The sequence below is a fragment of the Lepisosteus platostomus genome, chromosome 9 (genome assembly GCF_059453375.1).
Source record: "Lepisosteus platostomus isolate fLepPlt1 chromosome 9, fLepPlt1.hap1, whole genome shotgun sequence".
NCBI classification, from domain to species: domain Eukaryota; kingdom Metazoa; phylum Chordata; class Actinopteri; order Semionotiformes; family Lepisosteidae; genus Lepisosteus; species Lepisosteus platostomus.
This window is the reverse complement of record NC_142619.1, coordinates 30,264,590-30,287,119: the sequence shown is the minus strand read 5'-3', so window position 1 is coordinate 30,287,119 and position 22,530 is coordinate 30,264,590. Positions and strand designations below refer to the sequence as shown.

Genomic DNA, 22,530 nt, shown 5'->3' with positions numbered 1-22,530 from the left:
ACTGATAGCTGATGTGTGGTGAGCGTTCTGGCGCACAATGGCTGCCATCGCATCATCCTGGTGGGGCTGCACATTGGTGGTGGTGGAGGGGAGTCCCCATTACCTGTAAAGCGCTTTGATGGAGTGTCCAGAAAAGCGTATTATTATTATTATTATTATTATTATTATTATTATTATTATTATTATTATTATTATTATTATTATTATTAATTCACATAGTATTTTTAAGTCAGTAGTACTGTGCATTGTATTATTGTTTTTCAGGTAAATATCTTGGTTTGGGAGTGAGTTTTAATCATTTATATAGAGTGATTAAATTGTTTCTGTGGGAGAAAACCAGAGCATCCAGAGGAAACCCATGTGAATATGTGCTCTGGTTTTCTTCCATAGTCCAGAGATAACTGGTAGGTTAATTAGCTTGTGGATAAATCAGCTCTGGTGTGAGTGTCAGTGTATCTGTGTGGCCTGCCAAGTCCGAGGGGTCTCCCGCGACCCTGAATTGGATAAAGCTGTTAGAAAATGGATGTATGTATAATTACTGGGAAGGAGCAAGTAAAGTTTAATACCATGCTGAAAAAAGAAAGAGGAAACACAAAAGTTTCTGCTGTTGAATCTTCTTCAGGTGACATACACCTGTACACTCACTGATTAGCGAGCCCACTCTTGATAACATGACAATACAGCTCTGCATCCTCAGGAATAATATAAAAAAATATCCCACCCTCTCCACTTTCCCAAATCACAGGTCTGATTCTGCTAAAGAGGAAGACTCAGCATTACACGCCCCCCACTTTGCTGTCTGCAATCATTAACAAGTGGGGGCTACTTGAGGAATTGATTGTGTGCAGATAGCTAGGTGTCTGGGTCACTGTCCCTCTTACACTTGTCGTTTGTCTTTCCTATCAGGTCTTCTGCTCCAGGTCCAGTCTACTGTGTCTAGTCAAACAGCGTTACTCAATCAGTGAGCATTCTCACCTGCAATGCATTTTGTGCTACAGGGCAGGAAGGCCACAAAGGAAATGGGAATCAGGCACCATAGAGTAAAACACACACAGCATTATCTGCCAAAAGCACTGGGTAAGATATGCAAAAACTAAACATATCCCCCAAACTGTCTTAGACCCACCTTTGTCACCCTTTGACAACCACAGTTTAACAACAATAAACAAAGAAAAAGAATAACGATAAAGTACAAAATTCTTGTACCTGCTACTTTTTCCTACAGTTATATCTATCACCGTCTGTTAATAGGTTAATTATTAGCCGCTTTGCAGCGTGGGCTAAACAGTGTGGCTTTGGTGGGTTTTTTTTTACAAAACTAACAGTTCCTTGTCGTTTTTTTGTTCGTGTTTCTCTGGACTGCACAAGTATCATGCATTCTCCGAGAGCCCCCCGGAGCTCCACCTCCTCTCCCGAAGCCGAGATCGGAGGATCTGACTCCCGGCAGTCGGCTTTCCGAAGACTTCCGATCGTGAGCGCGGCTCGCCGGAAGATCCGGCTTCAGAGCTTCAAGATAAACAGTAATGGCGGAGGCAGCGGCGGCATCAACAGCGGCTCCAGCAATAACAGGAGGAGGCTGGACGAAGCACGTCATCTGCAGGTGAATTAAACTAAATAATGAAAAATTGTGATAGAATTGTATGTGTTTTACGGAGTGCAGGATAAGTGGCATCAAAAACTTTAGCAAAACACGGATGACAGCGATACGTTTGAGTAGTGTTAATTGTTTGTGACTCGTAACGGCTGTCTCCCGCACTTGCAAGTAAACAGAGAGGGTATGTGTTAGCAAAACAATAGGCTACAGTTTTCAAGGCTGTCGACTACATTTTGCAAGAATACTTCATGAAGACAGCAGAATCGGTTTATGATATTGCGTTTTCTTGGTCTACCAAAGGCAAATGTGATACGAAATGCAAACCATGATTCTACACTTGGCTGTACATTAAGAAGTACAGGAAAGCTCAAAGCCGACAAAGATTATTTCATTACATCCTTTTTTTGTGTATCGCATTGGGAAGGTGGACACGGTCAGTTGTTTATAGCGATCAGGAAATACTGGCTTGACTTTGTACTAGCTGGGAATACAGTAAAAATGCATCGCGTTTAGTCCTAAAAAAAGAAAAGGATAATAGCAAGCTAATTGCATTATCTAATTTAGCAGTTTTGTACACAGCTAATCTTTGCCGCGATGGTTTCTTTAACCGATTAATCTGGTCAGTGTGAATGTTATGGAGAACAAAACCCAGGTGCTTTGTTTTGAAAACCTTAGGTTTTGAGCATATTTTGTAAGCAGTTCATTTATAAGGTGAGCAGTTATGGATAAAGGACTTGAAAATACTGTATGCCCACAGTTACAAAGATGGATGTATTTGGCATAATTTATATTTTAAATATGCAGCCATAGCTCCTTAAGGACAAAGAACTTAATGGTACTAATCACTGTGGGGGGACCTAAGTATTAATCTCTTACACCTTTTCAGTTTAATCTTTCTTGACACTTTAGTCATTTCTTCTTAAGACATTGAACAAAGCATAGCTTTACACTGCCCCTTTAGTCAAGCTTCAGTGGGTTACTTCAGGCTTTACATTTTGTCACATGAAGGTGATTCTTTAACACAAATAATAGGTTATTTGTAGTTATATAGTGCTTTTATTTGTGAAGGATCTGGAACTGTTTTACATTTAGGAGGGAATGGACTTCATCCACCGTTCCAGAGCAGCACCCATTATGTATTTACCAGCCTCACTGCTCAGCCTATCGCAGAAAGTGAGAAATTGCCTCACCATTTTAATGTAAGGAGACCCTTAGGTAGGGTTCTTTAAGTTTCCCCCTTAATTCAACTGGTGAAGCAGTTTCTCCCTTCTCCACGTGAACCGCTGGGCAGTGGAAATGAAAGTTGGCTGCAATGTCAGTTATTTCTGAATGCTGCCGATTAAATTGGCATCGACAGAAAGTATCTTGAGCCCTGAGCTTTCAGGAGACCCGTGTTTGGACATTGGTCGATTGCTCATGGATCTCCCTGATTCCTTGCTGTAGAAAATCAGTTGAGAAACTTCTTGTAACCAAGACCGTGATTATGGCCTCATGGTCATTTTTAGGAAAAGCTGTTTTTTTATTTATTTGGGTAGCCTGATTTCTCATGTTGCTCTGCCGTTTTAGAAAAAAAGAAAGCAAAATATTTAATGTAAAGTTAATAAATCCATTTTCAGATTAGCCATGAACCAGGTTCCTGTGCTGAATTTTATCACCTTGTTCCATAAAGTTATTGACCTACCTGTAATATTTCACAGTGCTCTGTAATGGGTAGGTGATGATGATAATCTGCCAAGAGAAGAAAATAGAACTCCAGTGTGTAGCTTTACCGACTAGATTTAAACAAGCTGAAGCTAAATTAATTTGCATTGGAACAATATATCTAGCTTTCACGATGGAATTCCAGTGTTTAAATTATGGCCGTTGTTTCTGAGTCTAAATATAGGTATTTTGTCAATTATGAGAAGTTTTTTTTCATGTTGAAATCATGTTCTAGTTTTAAGGATGGAGGTCTACCTCAGTGACTGGATTTGTTGGTCTTTTTGCAGATTGTCCTAATTGGACTCTAGCTTGTTAATGAATTTGCTTCATAATGAGTTACAGCGTTTTCTGTTTGCTTTTGGGATTTTTCTGGAGCGAGGCAATTACTTGGTATTAGCGTTTTCAAAATTTTGCTTCATGGATATGGATAATGTTGGATTTGTTTCACTATATAATCCTGAGGGAATACATCCAGTTGTGTGAGGAAAAAAAGCAATATTTAATGCAAAAACAAATTCTGTCTTTTCTGACTGTTTTAAGTAAGAGTCGTGTTAGCACTTTGTAGCCTTCTTTCAGCTGATCTCGGGAATAGTGGATCTGGCCCGGTTAGAGATTTTTAAGGAAAATTGAGTTTCAGCTCTGAATTGGTTCTTCCCATCGCTCTAGAATGTATATTGTCCTATGAGGACCACAGCTTCAACTGCTTGGCCATTAAAAAATCCTATTGCATTGGTTGTAAGGATGTTGACCCTGGTGTCTTGAACATTTTCCAGTTTGGATTTGCACAATCTGCCCTTCCCAATGCCCTCGTTAATACTTCTGACGTCATTCCTTCCTTTCCCCTATCATCTGGTGTGTAGTGGATCTGCTGTGTGTTTTGGCTGTTTCACCCACACGGGTGCTCCATTGCAGTAGTGGATGAAGCAAGTGGATCCTTTGGGCTGACGAGCACTATACAAATGCAAAGAGCATGAAGAACCACCTGTGTTTGTGTGGACCTGCACTGTTAGCTATATGATCCTGCCCAGAGTCCTTCATCAGCCATTCCTATCACAGCACAGTACAGCTCCTATGCAGAGCTTGTCAATAATTATAATTGCTTTGTTGTAAAAATGCATGTCAGAGGGCCTGACTTCAGCAATAATAAATTGCTAGTGTAATATGTTTTAGCTCGGCTACCTTAGGGAAGCTGACATTAAATGCATAGGAATAGAGATTTATTCCATACTGAAAAGAAAAAAAAAGTAAAAGATTTTGGCTGTGGAGTGTTTCACAGGTGACTTTAAATACATGTCACTATCCCTGGTTTTGTTCGCCAGCTTCTTATTTAATTTCTTTTTGATTACATTTTTAAATGGGCGTGTACAGTTAGAGCTGAAGTTAGGATAGCTAGTTGCAAACAAAATTATTAGCATCCTGCATTTAAAATCACGGTCATTCAGTATTTAAACTGTTGATTAGACAGTGTTCCCATCCACCCTGAATCAGAGAAGTATCTGCATTTTTCCTGTAGCCCTATAAATGAGAAATCGTGCTTGTAGCAACACACGTTTTTTGACTAAAACAGAAAGGATGTCTTGTTACAGTTATTGAATTGTGTGCTTATCTGATTTAAGTATGGTCAGTGATCATCAAGTGTGGCCATTAACAGTGACAGTTTTATCAGGAAATCTTAAATGGTGGCCCAGACACCATTCTTCAAAGCCAAATATAGAATATTAATGCTTTTCCAACATCTCAGATTTAGTCCAGTAATATACTCGAAAATTGATTCAAACTTATAAAGCCTTTGCCTTGTCCACATATGCAAAACGGGAAAAAAAAGGGAACCTAGAGAGGCAAAACATGCACTTAAGTAGCATTTTGAGCTGCATTTAAAGTTAGAACCCTAGAAAGCTCTGGGACAGCATGAAGTGAGTGATGGGAATGTCCTTAATCAGGGAACTGTTAGCAACTGAGATTGAGCTTCAGTTTTCAAACAAACTAAATGTTTGTTTTTTACCAGGTACGATAAAGCAGACACCTCTGATAAATGTTTTAGTATTCTTAAGTAATTTTCACATAACAGTTCAGACAGGGTTATCTTTAGTGTAGGCTAGATCGTAAATATTTATTTTGGTGTACAAATGTGTGTAAGGCAACTGGTCCTGGTAACATTAGTGCAATTAATTTGAAGTTCTGTGCAAAAGAAGTAGATCCACTGTGGGCACCGATTTTCCAGATGTCTGTAGGCATGCACATTATTCCTGTAGTATGGAAAATCTATATTATACTCCTTCCTGTGAAAACCTGTCTTAATCAAAGATACTGATGATTTCAACCTTATCTTTCTCTGATGAATGCTAATGACCCCAGTCTATGTCCGAACAGTTAATTTGGCTGCATGGTGTGACCAGCATTCCTGGATTTTAAATGATTTTTTAAGAAGGGAAGAGATGGTTGGTCTTTGGTCTTGAACAGGATGGATATCCTTCCACAGTCTTAATTCATAATGGGTTCATTAAGCAAGTTACATACTATAAATATCTGGGAATATACATAGATTCTAATCTGGCTTGGAAGGCACATCATGACTTAATTTGTAATAAGGTTATCTACTTTGCAGTTTTTGGGCTATGGGTGCTAATAGTTAGATTCTGTCCCCTTTTCAGTTCTCTAGTATGAAGTGTCATGCAGTATGGAATAGCTGTCTGGTATAACAGTCTTCCTGTGCGGAGATTGGGGGCGGAGTAACCAGACAAGTTCTGGTCATATGTCTTGATTCCTGTAAAGAGTGGTGTGTGATGATTATGTATTTTATTAAATGTTTAATGTTTTTTTTGTTTCTCTATGCAAAACATGACTGCTTGGATGCAAAACTAATTTCTGAGAAATCAGACAAAGCCTAGGCAGTGTACAGTAATGTTGGGGGTGTTTTACATTTTGGCTTCTGGTTGTCCAGCCTTTTATGTCAATAATTAGCACATGTTTGGCTTTCTTAGTATCTATCTAACACCTTTTTTGCAGCAATCCGCCCAAAGTATTGGATCGGATTCTCCCATTTTCCGATTTGTGGAGAGTATTTGATATGCTTAATGATTTATATTTGCATGAATCTGTTTTGAAGGCATTACACTTTTGCAGTTTTGTCTGAAAGGATCAGATGTGTCAGGAATTTTAAACTTGCTCTTGAAAATGCATATTTATGGGTGATGCAAATTTAGGTTAAATCACTGGGCGATCCTAACAGCTGAGGAAATTTATTTTTTTCCTTTGAGTCTATTCAAGACCTTTAATTGCAAAGCAGTTTTTTTTTTTTGTGAAACTGAAAAGGCAAACTGAAAATGAGAAAAGAAACCTCTTCTTTGTTGGTTAACTTCAACAAGTGGTATTTTCTCCAGATAACACAGTGCACTGTGTGCAATTTAAATTCTTCTTGAAGTAAGAAATTGGGGTCAGAAAATAAAATAGGGTCAGTCAGAAAAGTGAAATTATTTTAAGTCTGAACCATTCCCAATCTGTTATTTTTAACTCATCCTCTTCAGCTGAAGTCACGTAATTGTTTCATACGGCTTTATCTGTGAGTCAATAAGATGAAAAACTGATTAAGGTTGCCCTGTCAGTCCTAATCCGAATAATTAAGATCCCACTAACCATTTGGAATACTCTGTGTGACAGATAGGCTTAGACACAAGATTGTCTTCCTTAGCATTGCTAAGAAATGCTTGTTTGGGTTAAGATATTAATAATCGCTGAACATTTTTTGTTATATTCCGTCTCAGTTTGGACTTGCCTCTTCAGCTGTGCTCCAGCAATTGTGGGCCTGTGCAGGAGAGAATAAAATTGCCCCCGACATCCATTTGACACCTTGCAAACTGCAAAGGAGACGTAGGGCCGACTGGAGAGGTCTGTCACAGTTGAGCAAGATCTGTGGCTGCTTACCTCCTGAGATTATTTCTGCCAGTCGTGCGTCGGCGCGTGGGGAATCCCAGTCACAGTGGGCTAGTGACATGACCCGGCCTCGAACTTGTGTTGTCTAGATGGGAGAACTCGAACCCGTGCTGGTCACGCCACTCAGCAGCCCTTAATAAAACATTCCTAGTGGAAGTGAAGTACAATTTTTATTTTCTTCTCTTCCTTGGACGTTTTTTTTTTAGATTTTCGTTTTGGCGTTCTTCGTCTTTCAAGACGTTATCACTGCCTCGAAGTAAATGTGCCGTTTGACAAGGCGTGATTTGTGCCCTTTCTTCCTGTGGTTTAGGTATTTCATACATGGGGTTTGCAAAGAAGGGAACAACTGCCGATACTCCCATGATCTCACCAGCAGCAAACCAGCCATGATTTGCAAGTACTTCCAGAAAGGATGCTGCGCTTATGGGGACCGTTGCAGGTAATCATGTTGTTTAACTGATGAGATGGTGTTCTTCGTGGTACACTTCCTTGTGCTTTTCTCAATGGTTTTGGAAAGCCGGCGTCGCACTACATGACTCGACACGTTTTCTAGTCGGAGAGCATGTCCGACTTAACGACTGCAGTTGCTGAATCTCGCTGCCTTCTCTGTCCTAGCTGCCGTCGGATTATACGACTAGGAATCGCAGGGGGTGACTAATTACACGATTCCGACACTTTCATCATGGTTCCAAATCTTGGATGGTGCCGCGAAAGTACCGCGAGGTCACCTCATTTTAGCAGCCAATCAACGTGGAGCACAGCGGAATAAGAGGAGCACCACACGAAAGTAAACAACATGAAGAATAAGCATGTAACGCATTTTTTACTTCCACAAGTAAAACATCTTCAAAAATATAATTATTCTTTATAACAGTTAAAAATATAAAACACCTTTAAAACATACTGTAAACAAATTAGTATTGTGCTATTAAGTGTAAAGTAATGGCCATATCTTTCAAGTACACATCTGGATCACTGCCCACCCCTATGACTTGCGACTCGCTACGAGAAAATCAAACCAGTTTGATTTTGTCTTGGCGAGTCGCAGAGGGTCGTAGGGGCTATTAAGAGTGCTATGACTGAATTGCTAGGGCTGTCACTACACAACCGATGGTAACTGGCGCGTTCTTCGACTCTTTACAACTCGCTGTGATTTTCTTACGATTGTGTAAATGAAGGCTACGAATGAAAATCCTAGTAAAAGTCGTGTAGTGTGATGCCGGAATGTGCTCTGACCCAGACTAGGTTATTGAATTTAATGGCTAAGCTGCTTTCTTCCACAGTACTACAAAATGCTATCGTTTTGCGAGACAACCCTTTGAATTCCATATATTTTGAATTTTAACGTGCGTAGTGGAGTATATTTTCCCTACTGAAAAGTCGATAGAAGATGATTAATTGTATTGTTATGGAATTTGAGAGGGGTGTCAAGACCTGAAATGAGTTTAGCTCATCTATAAGCAAATTTGTAGGCTTTTTCCTACAAAAAGTATAGTTTTGACATTTGACTTCTTGAAACAATTACAGCAGTTAATATGGTAACTGGTTGAAGTACAATATTTGTGTTTAAACAAGTTAATTTGGTCAATGAAAGAAGGGCCTTTTCTAGATAGCTGATCTGACAAATTGAAATAAGCCATAAAATTGTTACAATTAACAGACCTTAAGCATATGGTAGTGTGAGTTTAGTCACTTTTACTCAATTAAAACTTGAGGTTTAATACATTTTTTATAATTTTGTGAATGATTTAAAATATATTTTTAAACAAACGTTTTTTACAGTGAAGATATAGGACATATAGGCCTAAATTATCAAGTGGTTGTATCCATTTCTAATTTGGAAAACTATGTATATTTATATGACAAAATGAAATTATTTTATCTGAATGGAAAATACTAAAGCAAAATTATATTGCATATTATCACTTATCACCACCACTGAGGGCGGTGCGGTAGTTCTGTGGCTAAGGATCTGCTCCTGTGGCTGGAAGGTTGCTGGTTCATATCCCACAGCCGGCAGAGGAATCCTACTCTGTTGGGCTCCTGAGCAAGACCCTTAACCCCAACTGATCCAGGAGTGCACATAAATGGCTGACCCTGCGCTCTGACCCCAAGCTTCTCTCCCTGTCTGTGTGTCTTATGGAGAGCAAGTTGGGGTGTGTGAAAAAACAAATTCCTAATACAAGAAATTATATATGGCCAATAAAGTGATCTGATCTTTCTCTTTCTTTTGGTCTTAACTCGTATGTTTATGTTATTGGGAAATACCAACATTTCTGTTGTTGATGTTGTCTGTGTGTGTGGTAGGCCAACAACCTACCACACACTGTCAATGAGTACTGTCATGTTGTACCATTGTGTCTAAGAAATTGGGCTGTTATGCCAGCACTGTTGGAAATAATATTGATTGCTTTGTAGTACCCTTTGTTTAGTTGTATTTCACTCTTTTCTAAAGCCCTTTATTGGGTTAACATTTTTGTATACTTTGGAATTCCACATTGATATTTCGCGAAAATTTGCTGATATTTCGCATTTTCTCTACATGGATTTTTTGATTATCTTGATTTACGTTACTACTCTTAAATCTGCTATTTCTTACTATGTTTGAATATGGGAAAAATACCTTTGCTCTATTTATAGTGCAGATAAGCTGATTTGATCTAATTCTTCTGCAGTGCTTTAAGGTATTTGTGAAATAGAATTATTCCAACAGTGTAATGAAATGAAATTCCTGTCAATACTAGATCAATACAGTCACCACTATCTTGACTCCCAACTATTGAGCTGCTGCTTTCCCTCTTTATCCAGCAGTCAGCCCCTTTTCTGTCTCTCCTTTTATCAAAGACTGGCTGTAGTTCTGAAAAAATAGCAGGACTGGATGATCACTGATCCTTTTTAGGATCATCTGAACATTAGAAGTCACTGTCATTCATACCAAAGGTCAGAGAGTTGACAGTTGAGTATGAGGATTTGTACTGTTTATTCAAATATTAGCTTTTTTCAAAACACACTGTAATTAGAATATAATTTATCCTATGCCTTTTTAATTAGAAAAGTGTTAGTAGCACATTGTAGGAACATAAATGTTTGGTGAATTTGAAACTTTTTTTCAGGTTTCAGTATTAGTAAAGAGCTACAGCATCTTGAATGTGCTTGATTACATTCCACTGAAAAGCAGTCGCCAGAATTCAGTTGGATCTGAAGCTCGTTTCATAGAAGGGATTAAGTTCACCTGTTGAGAATAGTCAGATGACTTTCCTTATTCCAGGAGCAGTGCAGTAGGGTCATCATGAAGCCTTTTTCACAGCTGATTTTGGACTAAAAAGAAAGGTCAGTCACTTGGAATTGACCAGAACAGGGTTTTAATAAAGAGTTAAATTGGAGGTCTGGGAATCACTGGAGTTTCTGTATACGTTTGTTTGATTTAAAATGCATGTTGCACTGCTGATTTTTTTTCTTGCTTTGTGTACACTATAGGTAATGTGATGATATGTTGCTAATCTTCTGTGTATGTATTTGCATCTGGATTCAATTTTACAGGTTTGTGGAGCAGCTGTATAAGGACTGAGCTTGAATATGCTCTTCAAATTGTATGATGTATTGTGTTCACGGATATATTTAGGAGCTCGTTTTCATGTCAGGCTTCATAATTTGTATATTTATAGGCCGTCTGTAATCGCATTCACACCATACAAGGAGCTTAAACCTCTATGTTAATTCTGCCTGACTTTTTCTGTTTTAGGTCTTTGGCGAATGGTTTGCCTGGAGCAGTAGATTAAGCTCCAATGATTTTAACTGCATTCATCTAGGACACACTGCAGTCTGCATAGCAATTGCAGAAAGCTTAAATTTGAAAGTCTTACCGGGTTTGTTTTGCTTATTGGCACTCTCCCCCAGCCTGTCTTTTGTTTTTTTTCAGTTATGTGAAATTCTGTACAGGTAATATTTGTTGTTACGTTGTACACAAAAGGTGAAGGGTTTCCATTCTTAGAAGGGAATGAGATACATGACTTGTTTTCATATGTTAACAGCTTTTTATTTATAATGTGTATTTACGCTACTGCCATCTGGGAGACGGCTCTGTCCCCAGGTGTAAAAGTAATCACCTCCCCCCCTTCAGTAATTCTCTCAAACAATGTAAAGTGACTCCCTCATCTCCTGTAAAACTGTTGTACCATCTCTGGTGGTAATGTTTGTTTTCTTTGTTTTATTGTTGTATTGGACTATGCCAGGAAACAAATTACCCCCAGAGAAGGATAAAGCTTGAATTGAAATGGATTACAAGGTTAACATTAACATTTTAACTGTAGGAGCTGAAAGTTGTGGATAACTCAGGGTACTGTAGGATTCAAATCCTGTGTTGTCTTGATGAAACCTTATTTTTAGCACAGTTGGTTTGCAGTCATGGTATAACATTGCATTTTAAGAGAGAAATGGATTTAACTTAAATTGGTATTTGAGCGAAATGGCTTGTGAAGTAGAAACCAAGACAAATGGGCAAAATGTGAAAATAAGTATTTAAGTATCTTTCTATAGAGACGTCTAGTTTCTCCTTTTCTGTTCCAAAGAGGAGAGAAAACAGAGATCTAAATCTGCAGTGTGATTCTGACATTTGACTTTTCATTTGTTACACAGATTGATGTGCTACTAAAGTTAAACTACACTCTGAAAATGAGAACTAAAGAACGTTATTCCCTCCCTTTTTAAAGATTAGCGTTTGATTTCTTCCCTTGTCTGGAGACTTACATTGGGGGGGGGGACTAGAAAAATAATTGAATCTCATCTTCTTATAAGAACATGAGATGTATTTTAAAAACTTTTTGAGTTGCACAAACATGTTTTGGGGTATTTATATAAATACAATGACATTTCCTGCAGGTAAAAAAAGTAGGGTATGATGGCATAAGTGCCAAGGTGCTACATCGAGTTTGGAGATATTGAGATGAAACATTCAAGAAATGAATGGTCAAATCAATTGGCAACTATTCTCAAATGGTTAGAATGGTCTTTTTAACATATGAAGGTACATTGAAAGGCAATATTCAATAAAGCCAATTCTTAGTATACACTGGGAACAAGTAGAGGGGAATGTCATCTAGTGTGCCCTGCATCTTTTCTATAACTCCATTTGCAATCCTCTTGTCCCAAGAGTATAGAATGTGCAGGACTCAAATCTTTTTTTACTTGCCATTTTATTTTTGGATGCAAGCGTCAGTGCTCCTGATGATTGAACGACTTGGTGGTGCAGTGCCACCTTCACGCCACTGGGATAACATGTGCTGGGATTCTAATAGAGCAGATTATAATGGTGTCCATGGCTGGTTTGTGTTAATTCACATGCAAAATCAAGATCCAGCTAATACTAGAGCAGTACATTGACGTAATTAGACAGGTGAGTAATGTAAGAGAACTTATTGGGGTGAAATGACAATAAACAAATTAAAAAAAAAGTCTTTAGTACGCTTTTCCCTTTTTTGGAGGTAGAAAGGTCAGTTTCTCTTCTCTAGGTTCAAAAAGGGGGGACAGCAGATGCTTTAAAATTAATACAATAATAAAATCGCATCTGGTTGCCTAAAAGAGGGGATTTTACGTGTTTCCTCTCTGGAGCGGAGAAGGTGTTCATGGTGTCTCCCTCAAGGTTCTCAGTCAGTGCCCTCTAGTTGCCATCCTGTCTTTCTCTTCTCTTGCACAAGGCATGACTGGGTTTATATATCCCAAATTATGCTATCCACTTCACCTATTAAAGCCCGACAGCAGTGCTGAGATGTATTAGGCATGAGAGACAAAATAGACAAAAATCTTAACACTCTCATGAACATAGCTAGCTGCATAAAAACACAATTGGTAGCTTACGAAGCGAAGCAGAGATTAGAATATTCAAAAATAAGAAAAAGAATGGTGTAGAGATTTGAAGTGGAAATGAAAGAGAATTGGTATTATAAGTTAGAAGCAAAAAGTCTTACAGTCAATTATTCCTGAATCTGTAGGAAATGAATTCTGTCTGTATTCAAATACCAAAAGAAGTGAGATGACCTAGCCAAGATAGTTATATTATAAATAGTTTGGTTTCCCCCCTTTTGAATCAGTGTATACAGTTGCAAGAAAAAGCTGCGGAACCCTTTGGAATTACCTGGATTTCTGCATTTATTACTCATAACAATGTGGTCTGTGTCTATCTATTATTGTGACTTCGATGAAGATCAATCTGCTTAAACTAATAACACACAATTGTAGTTCGTCTCGTCAATATTGAACACATCGTTTAAACGCTTTTTCCAGCCTGGACTGTGAATATGTGATCCCTTTTATTTAGTAACTGGTAGAACCTCCTTTAGCAGCAATAACCTCCAACAAACATTTCCTGTAGCTGCTGATGAGGCTTGCGTAATGGTGAGGAGGAATTTTAGACCATTCCTCCTTAAAAAACTGTTTCAGTTCATTGATATGCCTGGGGTTCCTTGGGTGAACAGCTCTCTTCAGGTTATGGCACAGCATCTCAATTGGGTTGAGATTGTTCCCTCTATGATAGCAAGCTGTCCAGGCCCTGAGGCAGCAAGGCAGCCCCAAACCATGATGCTCCTTCCACCATGCTTCATGGTTGAGATGAGGTTTTGGTGTTGGTGTGCAGTGCTTTTTTTCCTCTAAACATAGTGCAGCAATGTGTTTTTTGGGGAGCAGTGGTTTCCTCCGTGGTGTCCTTCCATTAACACCATTCTTGTTCAGTGTTATTCTTATAGTGGACACATGAACAGAGACTTTGGCAAGTTCAAGAGGTTCCTGTATAATTGTTTGTGTGTTATTAGTTTAAGCAGATTGTGTTTGGCTCTTATTGTGACTTAGTTGAAGATCAGATCCCATTTTTATGAGTAATTAATGCAGAAATCCAGGTAATTCCAAAGGGTTCGGAAACATTTTCTCGCAAATTTATATATAATCAGTGTATATATATATGTCCTTTTGGGTAGGCTGAGTGTATATATTTATTTATATAGTGTATATATGTATTTATATTTAACGAATATGAGGTGTGTTTTAAATTCACATCTGGGTGAGTAAGAGCCAGTGTCCAAAAGCAGAAGCATTAACGGGCTTAGCTGTGTAAGAAATATGCATTGCATAGGGAGTGTTTAATAATAATAATTGCTTAAACTTATGTAGCGCTCCACTCAAAGCGCTTTACAGGTAATTGGGACTTCCCTCCACCACCAATGTGCAGCAACACCTGGATGATGACAGCAGCCATAGTGCGCCAGAATGCTCCCCACACATCACCTTTTAGTGGGGAGGAGAACAGAATAATGAAGCCAATTCATAGAGAGGGATTATTAGGAGGCCATGAATGGTAAAGGCCAATGGGAAATTTAGCCAGGACACCATGGTTACAACCCTACTCTTTTTGAAAAATGCCCTGGGATTTTTAATGACTACAGAGTCAGGACCTTGGTTTTACGTCTCCCCCGAAGGACGGCGCCTTTTTACAGCATAGTGTCCCCATCACTATACTGGGGCATTAGGACCCACATAGACCGTGGGGTACGAGCGCCCCCTGCTGGCCCCATTAACACCTTTTCCAGCAGCAACCTTAGTTTTTCCCAGCAGGTCTCCCATCCAGGTACTGACTAGGCTCACACCTGTTGAGCTTCAGTGGGCTGCCAGTTGTGAGTTGCAGGGTGATATGGCTGCTGGTTTATTTGTGTATGTTCTTTTGCTGCATAGGTATGACCACACAAAACCACCCAAGCAGGAAAGCCTGGATGGCCCCAAGCCAATGATGCCACTGAATTTCATCACCTCCTCTGACAGCACCTCGGATACAAAGTCCAGTGGACCCAGCGGTAGAGCTGAAGGTGTGGAGCACCCACACGGCTCAGGTGCTGTAGACTGGGTCAATGCCGCCGAGTTTGTGCCAGGGCAGCCGTACTGTGGGCGTGGTGAGTTGATTGGTTTTAAACTCAGAATCCGGGTGACTGAATGGTAAAAGGGAGTGAAGATCCAGCTCTTGCCAGTAGTGCCTTGAAAAGTTTAATTTTCAGTTCTCCTTTTTGTGGTGTGTCATTGTTATTGTTTATCACAAATTGAGTAAATTCTCATTCATTTAGTGTGGCCTTGCTTTTTCAGGTCTCGCACTCAGCTCAGTTTTGTTGAATTTGGTTGAATATTCTTTTTTCGAGGTGCTGAATATGTTTTTCATTGCATTTCCACCCGATCTGGATTTGAGAACAGCCTTTGTCTTGGCTCACGGCAGCCACCTGTGTGGGTTGTGCACAAGGCAAATAAAAGTGTGTAGATTGGCTCAATGGGTGGGCGGGTCAGAAGGGCACTTCATCTTTTATTTTTCTTTGACATGCATCGAGCTCTGCAAGAATGTGTAGGAAGAGAATGATGTCCTTCAGTGAGGGCGCCATGAGCTAGCCGGTATGCTGGAAATTGCAGAAACTGGTGTTTCCATGGAGCTGCGAGAGCTTGGCTGCTTAATCCCAGACATGGTTATCTATTGGAATGCTCCATTCTTTCATGTCTGGGTGTCTGGATTGGAGACCTCCTGTGCTTGGAGCAAGTGCCTTTATTAGTTGAGCAACTCGGGAGCCAAATGACTAGTGCTTTTGTGTAAATGAGAAGAAGAAAAAAAACTTTGGTAATACACCGGACATAGTGACACTCTTAATAATGTTTTGCTAATTTTTCATTTAAAACTGATGCTCAAAGAAGGGTGGATGTAAAACTAGGTATCAGAATATCTAAATGGCAACACGTTGGTTGCAAAGCTAATTTTTTTTTAGTTGGATTAAAAAAACATCCAAAACACCAGTTAAAATGGATATTCGGGCATTTAAAAAGGGAATGGTTGCCATATCTGGCTCTGAAGAACATTTTTCAGCTTTGATATTTCTGACTCATCCTGTTAGTTTCACTGCATTTATCTGGCATGAAATGTATTGACATATGTTTACTGTGCACATTTTACTTTTATTGTGGTTTGAAATTCACCCACCAATGCTCATTCTTTCTAACCCTGAGATGTAAAAATAGCCTTGCAGTTCCCCATTAAAGCAAGCAGGTGGGACCTTCAGACTTGCGAATGGAGGAGGCAGCTGTAGGCTGTTTCGTTTTCAGTGGGAGTGTCAGGTAGGCTCTAGGCAGAATGTATGTGAAATCTGTTGATGCTCTGTGCTTCTGCAGCTGAGCCTGTGCTGGCGGAGGGTCCAGGGCCAGTGATTGAGGAAGAGTATGAGAAGGAGCAGGCGGACAAGGAGCTGAAGAAACAGCTGTGTCCATATGCGGCTGTTGGGGAGTGTCGATACGGGGTGAACTGTGCCTATCTCCATGGGGACGCCTGTGATATGTGTGGTCTGCAAGTCCTCCACCCCTCCGACTCCACTCAGAGATCGCAGCACATCAAAGCAAGTTCTGTTTTGCACCCTTGCTCGTCGGATGTAGCAACATGTATTGCATCGGACTTTCAATTTTGGCTGTTATGGCTGAAAAGAATTTTGGTCAAAAGACATTTTTGGTCACTCCAGAAAATTTAGAGGCCATGAAAAAAGTCAGTATTTTGTCATTCAAAAAAAATTTGGGTATTTTAAAACAAGGGTTTGAATAAAAGTTACAACCTGTGTAAGTCTTAGGGACAGTTTCATATTTGATTAGTGCTACTTTTTCAGGTACTTCAGTATACAGTAATCCCTTGCTATATGCGAAATTTACATTACACAAATTCCTCCAACCCTATTTTTCTCAGTCTCAAGTTTACCATTTGCAGATTTACCTATCATGAGGGTTGTCAGGAATGTAACCCTTATGGTTGGCAGGGGATTACAGTACCAGACTCTCAGCAGTTTGTAATATATGAGTGATAGGAACTGAATGCATTGAATTGAAGTACTACGATTTATAGTGGTTAATAAACAGAAGTTGGGATTGTTTTCCTGCTTGACATGTAAGGCAAAGTAGGAGTATTTGCTTAAGATTGAATAGGTATCTAAAGAAGTTAAAAAAATTAAGTTTAGCTAAAGCCTAAAGCAGATATTTATGCTTCATAAAATACAAACTAACTTTAACTCATTATAGGGTGATGATTAAGAAGAGTAAAACATTGTTGCATTGATCCTACAGTGTTTGCAGTATGTTTTAGAATTTATGTCAAAGCAAAGTAAAAAAAAAAAAACGTGCCTAACTAAAATCCTGAATTGAAACCTTTCCTACATGTCTTGCACAGCTGCAGAACTTTGCAGTTCTTCTGAGCGCACAGATTTAGGAGAAGATGAGTTCTAGCAACCTGTTTTGTCCCTGATGCCTCCAGGCCTGTATTGAAGCTCACGAGAAAGACATGGAGATCTCGTTTGCCATCCAGCGCAGTAAGGACATGATGTGTGGGATCTGCATGGAGGTGGTGTACGAGAAGGCCAACCCCAGTGAGCGACGATTTGGAATCCTCTCCAACTGCAACCACTGTTACTGTCTAAAGTGCATCAGAAAGTGGAGAAGCGCCAAGCAGTTTGAGAGCAAGATTATCAAGTAAGGCAGAAACCCTGCAAAAGAGAAGCTACTGTAATTCATGCAAATAATGAGAAAAGATATCGGTGTTTAATCCAGGCTGCTGCTCTTGTTGAAAGTGCACACTTGAACAATCCCAGCAGGCGTCAACATAGAATGAATTTTTCCAGTCTTTGTGACTGCGAGTCTTTTTAAAAGGAAAATATGCTTTTACCTGAAAGCTAGTTTGGCAGGTATGACCTAAGTAAAAGCCATACAGTAATACAAACTAGTATTTTTGTGGTTCAACTTGATATTTAGGACATTTTGTTACTTTGATAAATCGTACATTTCCACATCTGTTTGATTCCTTGTGATATAAAATGCAGTGTCTTCTGAAGTAAAAATGAAATCCATTCTGAGCAGAGGAAAATATCCTGTCATGTTAAATATCCCTTGAAGTCCCTTATTACTTCAGAGATTATCCTGCTTCTATGAATTGTTTGGAGATTAGCATGCCTCTCTCTTGTGTAAATTGATCATGTAGCTGATGCCTGAGTATATGTGCATGGTCTTGCTCTTTAGTATTTTCTCTGTGGTTAGGGTTTCTCATTTGTGTTAACTGCTTTGAAACAGGTTTAGCGATTCTCATGTTGATATGTTCAAAATGCTATGACCCTTTTCCAATATGAACTAACACGCCAAAGTGGTATAAACCATTATTAAATATTAGGTTCCATTTTCTAAGAGTGAGGGGCTAATATTTCTTGACAAAAGGTTGCATAGCTTATTGCTGGTGCAATATGTGTTTACATTTCTCCTTTCATTTATTCTTTTCAACGTTTTGTTACTGTGCTACACCTGTGGTTCTCATTATCTAATATTGATTTTCTTGCTTCAATAATATTAAAATACACTTGAAAAAGCAACTTATATGATAACACTTTAAATGTAATTTAAAATGACAAAAATAAAAAAGGAATTAACATCTTAAACAGTTCCATGTTTCTAGTCTGTGCTTATAGGCTTAACACAGGGTTTATGTATTAGTGTCCAATAAATGAGAATATTTAGACACCCATTTCTAGATTTTGGTAAATATCGGGATTATTTCTTCAGGTGATGTTATTTGCCCTTGTCTTCCATAGATCCTGCCCTGAATGTCGAATTACATCAAATTTTGTTATCCCGAGTGAATACTGGGTAGAAGACAAAGAAGATAAACAGAAACTTATCCAGAAGTACAAAGATGCAATGAGGTACTACAAGAGGAAGGGACCCCATTAGAGTCACATCCTCTCAAGATTGAATTGTTTGACGTGACCTGGCTCTTTACTGAGCCCAAGGGTTTTTTTTGCATGAAATGTTTTCAACCACTTCCAGATATTTCATAGAACTTTCATCTGCTTGTTACTGCTGAAATCTTTCAGCAGAAAATGATGCATTTATAGTTCTTTATTTTCAAAATGGTGTATGCTTATTAACACATTACCTATAAATACTCATTTGGATATTAGACTGTGAAAGTTAACAGACAAGAGCATAGATATTTCTTGCAGCCTTTCCCCTTAATCATAGGAGGTATGCTAGAGATAATTATCACATTTGAACAGAGCTTAAGAACACAATGTGTTTTTTCTAGTCTGCAGTGGTCAAATTTGCATTTTTTGTGGCTTTACATACTTCAAATCCAGCTTGCTTTAAAAATTAAAAAATCCACTGAGAAGTTGGTGTCCACTGTCTTGCAGTTCACTAAAGAGGTCTGAGGATGTTTCTACAGTCTCTGATAGAGTGTGAATTCCATCATGGGTTGCCGTAAACACTTAAGACGTTCCCTTTTTGCTCATTTGTAGTCTGGTATCATCAAACCTTTTTAGTGCAGTAAAATCTGCACGTTTTCTAGGTTTTATCAAGTGAAACTTCCCAAGTATTTTTAGTTAAAATACCTCATCAAACTTCAATGAAAAACAAGGCTATTCCATCCAAATAGTCACAGTAGTAATTGTGGCAGATGGTACTCTGATTTTTTGGTTACCTCTCATTGTTTCCATGAATGTATCTAAATTGTCAGCAGTACAACATCTATAGAGCACAGTAATTCATCCAGGAACTAAATCAGTTAATTCTACGATTTTGTTTTGAGCTGTCTGAGGAATAACTCAGTGATGGTGGCTTGCCTGTCCTGTCTGTTCACTGTAGCAGCAAGCCGTGCAGGTATTTCGATGAGGGCCGTGGGTCTTGTCCCTTTGGAGGGAACTGTTTCTATAAGCATGCCTACCCAGATGGCCGTCTGGAAGAGCCGCAGCCACAGAGGCGGCAGCTGGGCTCGGCAGGGAGACACCGGGTAAGATTCTTTATGAGCGTCTGGCCATAATTCTGGTTTAACAGCAGCTTCTTTCTGCCAGCCAACAGATAAGATGTGTAATCTAATATTCATTATTTCATTTTGTAGCAATGCTCATTTTATTTTACAATGCACCCAGGGTTCAATACAATATATTAGCTTAACTCCCACTTAACATTTTGTCTTTTGAGCAGCTTAAGTTTTTCTCCAGATTGTATAGTGTTCCCATATATTGTTTCAAAACTGCAGTCTTTTTTGTGTGCCTTTTTTATAGAATCAGAGACGAACGCCTCTTTGGGATATATTTGACGAGCGAGAAAGTACCGACTCCTTTGACAACGAAGATGATGATGTTGTGACCTTTGAGTTGAGTGAGATGCTGCTTATGCTGCTAGCTGCAGGCACTGATGATGAAATCACAGATTCGGAAGATGAGTGGGACTTGTTTCACGAAGAGTTGGACGATTATTATGAGGTTTACCTCTAGCACCCCCCACCCCAACCCTCTCCATCCCCTCTCAAGTACCCAGTATGGACTGTCTTGTGTGAGTGTTGGACAGTAGCTTATTCCCCTGTGTTGTGGCAGTGCCTTTAAGCAGGCCATGAATTAAAAATGCGAACTAAAACAGGTCGGTACACTTGTGCTAAAGCCTTTTCTAGAATCCTGTCCATTCTGTGAGTCTGTCAGTGTCCAGTTACTTTATTGAAAAAACTGATAAAAAACAAAATTAATAAAACTTCTTAATTTAATTCATGGGTGTGGATTTGACTTGTATATCATCTACCCAGGTGTTATAAAGGCTGTGTGTTTCTCTGGATGCACTGTCTTAATTACAACACTGCACTGGTGATGGTTGTGGTATTCCTAAACTTGATCTGTAAACAAGGCTTGTAAATTTTTTAGAGCACTGAGTTTGGGTTGGGTTGAATTTAACATGGACTCTTAAAGTAAATTTGAATTGACCTCTTTTCCTGCACTGTGGGAACACACCTTTGTGTTCACAAGTGGGTTTTTAAGTACATTTTCCCCATGTATTATTCTGAGGAAAAACTGAATCACACTATCAAGGAACACCTGTGGTACCTAATAGCAAGTCCCAGCTCAGAACTGAATTGGAAGTAGAATTTTCATTTGGATTTGGATTTTGAGTGCAGAAGCCATGAAACTGGATGTCTGCAACAGTAAGAAATTAGTTTCATTCCATTAAAGATTTGTGGCAGTAAAAAACTAAACAAAACAAATAATCACAAGACTCTTCTCATTTTTCTGTGTTCAGCAACAGTATAAAACGTGTATTTATAAAATATGTTCAGGTTTTTATGATGCAGAATCATTCAACATAAATTGAAGATTAAAGTTTATTTTCATCAAATTATCCCAGGTTTATTGGGTGCATTTTCTTGATCAAACTGCGAATTGATTTTTCAACTCCCTCATGCCCTTTTCAGTCAAAGTTTTACATATTCTTTTGAATGTTCTTTATAAATGTTTAATGTTCTAACACGTTTTCTTTCCAGTATTGGCAAAAAAGGGTCAAATCAATTGGCATGTTTCCACAATTGAATTTGTCTTATGTATAATTTGCAGCTGCTTCAACAGCTGTGGTAACAGATTTGTTATATATTTCCTTCTGTCTTTTCAGGTATGCCGCAGGGTATTAGAAGTGTGGATTTTGGTATTAGAAGCAAAGTTTAAAAACAGTGTATGTTGTTATATCTCAGGATATGTTATCTTTGATGTCAAGCACCAGAACAATAGATTCTGAATATAAAAGCAGGATCTAAGTTCAATAGTAGTTACAGTGATAAAAGATGGGTTTTGATACCACAGTTTCTTTCTGAAGAAGTTTTAACTTGCTTTACATGCAATGAAGTCAGTTCTTAATTGCAAGTAGAAAATCGTCTGGAAACATTTCAGAATTAAAGAAATTATGAAAGTGTTTCCGTCCTGGATTGGTGCTAAACAGAAATTTAACTTGGTTATCAAGGTTTAGGAAAGTATGTATTGGTGGATTTCTTCATAATTGTTTTTGTAAATTTGGGGGCAGTTATAGCTTTAAGAAAGATAATCAATCTCAGGAAGCTGAACATATAATCGAAAGAGTTACAAACACTGAAAATGATTAATGTTTTATATGTTTTATTTCATATTTTTTAAAATCTGACAGATGGGTACCAAAAAAGACTGTGTAGTAAATTCTTCTGTCAAGAGTAGCTTGAAAGGGTTCTGACATATTACTAAGTAATTATTCACTACAGATGAATCTGTTTAATTGAGGTCAAATTCAGTTTACACAAACATTAATTGGTGCTATCAAACAGTTATCTATGAACACTTCATATATAGGGAACATGCTTCTCAGCCTTGATGTTGAAGGAAAATCCTCTTGCTTCTTTCAGGAAATGGTTGGATATGATCTTGGATGTGTTAGCCACTAGATCCAACAGCTTCACCAGAAAATCCTGTTCACAAGTGGTAACTCCACTA

At 38.7% G+C, this 22,530-nt stretch overlaps 1 protein-coding gene across 3 annotated transcripts; it reads left to right on the top strand.

Annotated features, from left to right (window-relative positions):
- The first annotated feature begins 1,444 nt into the window (after positions 1 to 1,444).
- mkrn1 (makorin, ring finger protein, 1) lies at positions 1,445 to 21,418 on the top strand. Of its 3 annotated transcripts, none has more exons than XM_088644677.1 (8): positions 1,445 to 1,600; positions 7,536 to 7,664; positions 14,942 to 15,096; positions 16,406 to 16,626; positions 17,526 to 17,740; positions 18,847 to 18,957; positions 19,898 to 20,042; positions 20,317 to 21,418. In XM_088644677.1, the coding sequence occupies exons 1-8, from the start codon at positions 1,524 to 1,526 to the stop codon at positions 20,527 to 20,529; spliced, it is 1,266 nt and encodes a 421-aa protein (XP_088500803.1). In that variant the 5' UTR covers positions 1,445 to 1,523; the 3' UTR covers positions 20,530 to 21,418. The 3 variants fall into 3 exon arrangements, with proteins under 3 accessions (XP_088500803.1, XP_088500802.1, XP_088500804.1); XM_088644676.1 differs by having other exon boundaries at positions 14,942 to 15,156; XM_088644678.1 differs by lacking the exon at positions 7,536 to 7,664 and having other exon boundaries at positions 1,494 to 1,600; positions 14,942 to 15,156.
- The last annotated feature ends 1,112 nt before the right edge of the window (positions 21,419 to 22,530 follow it).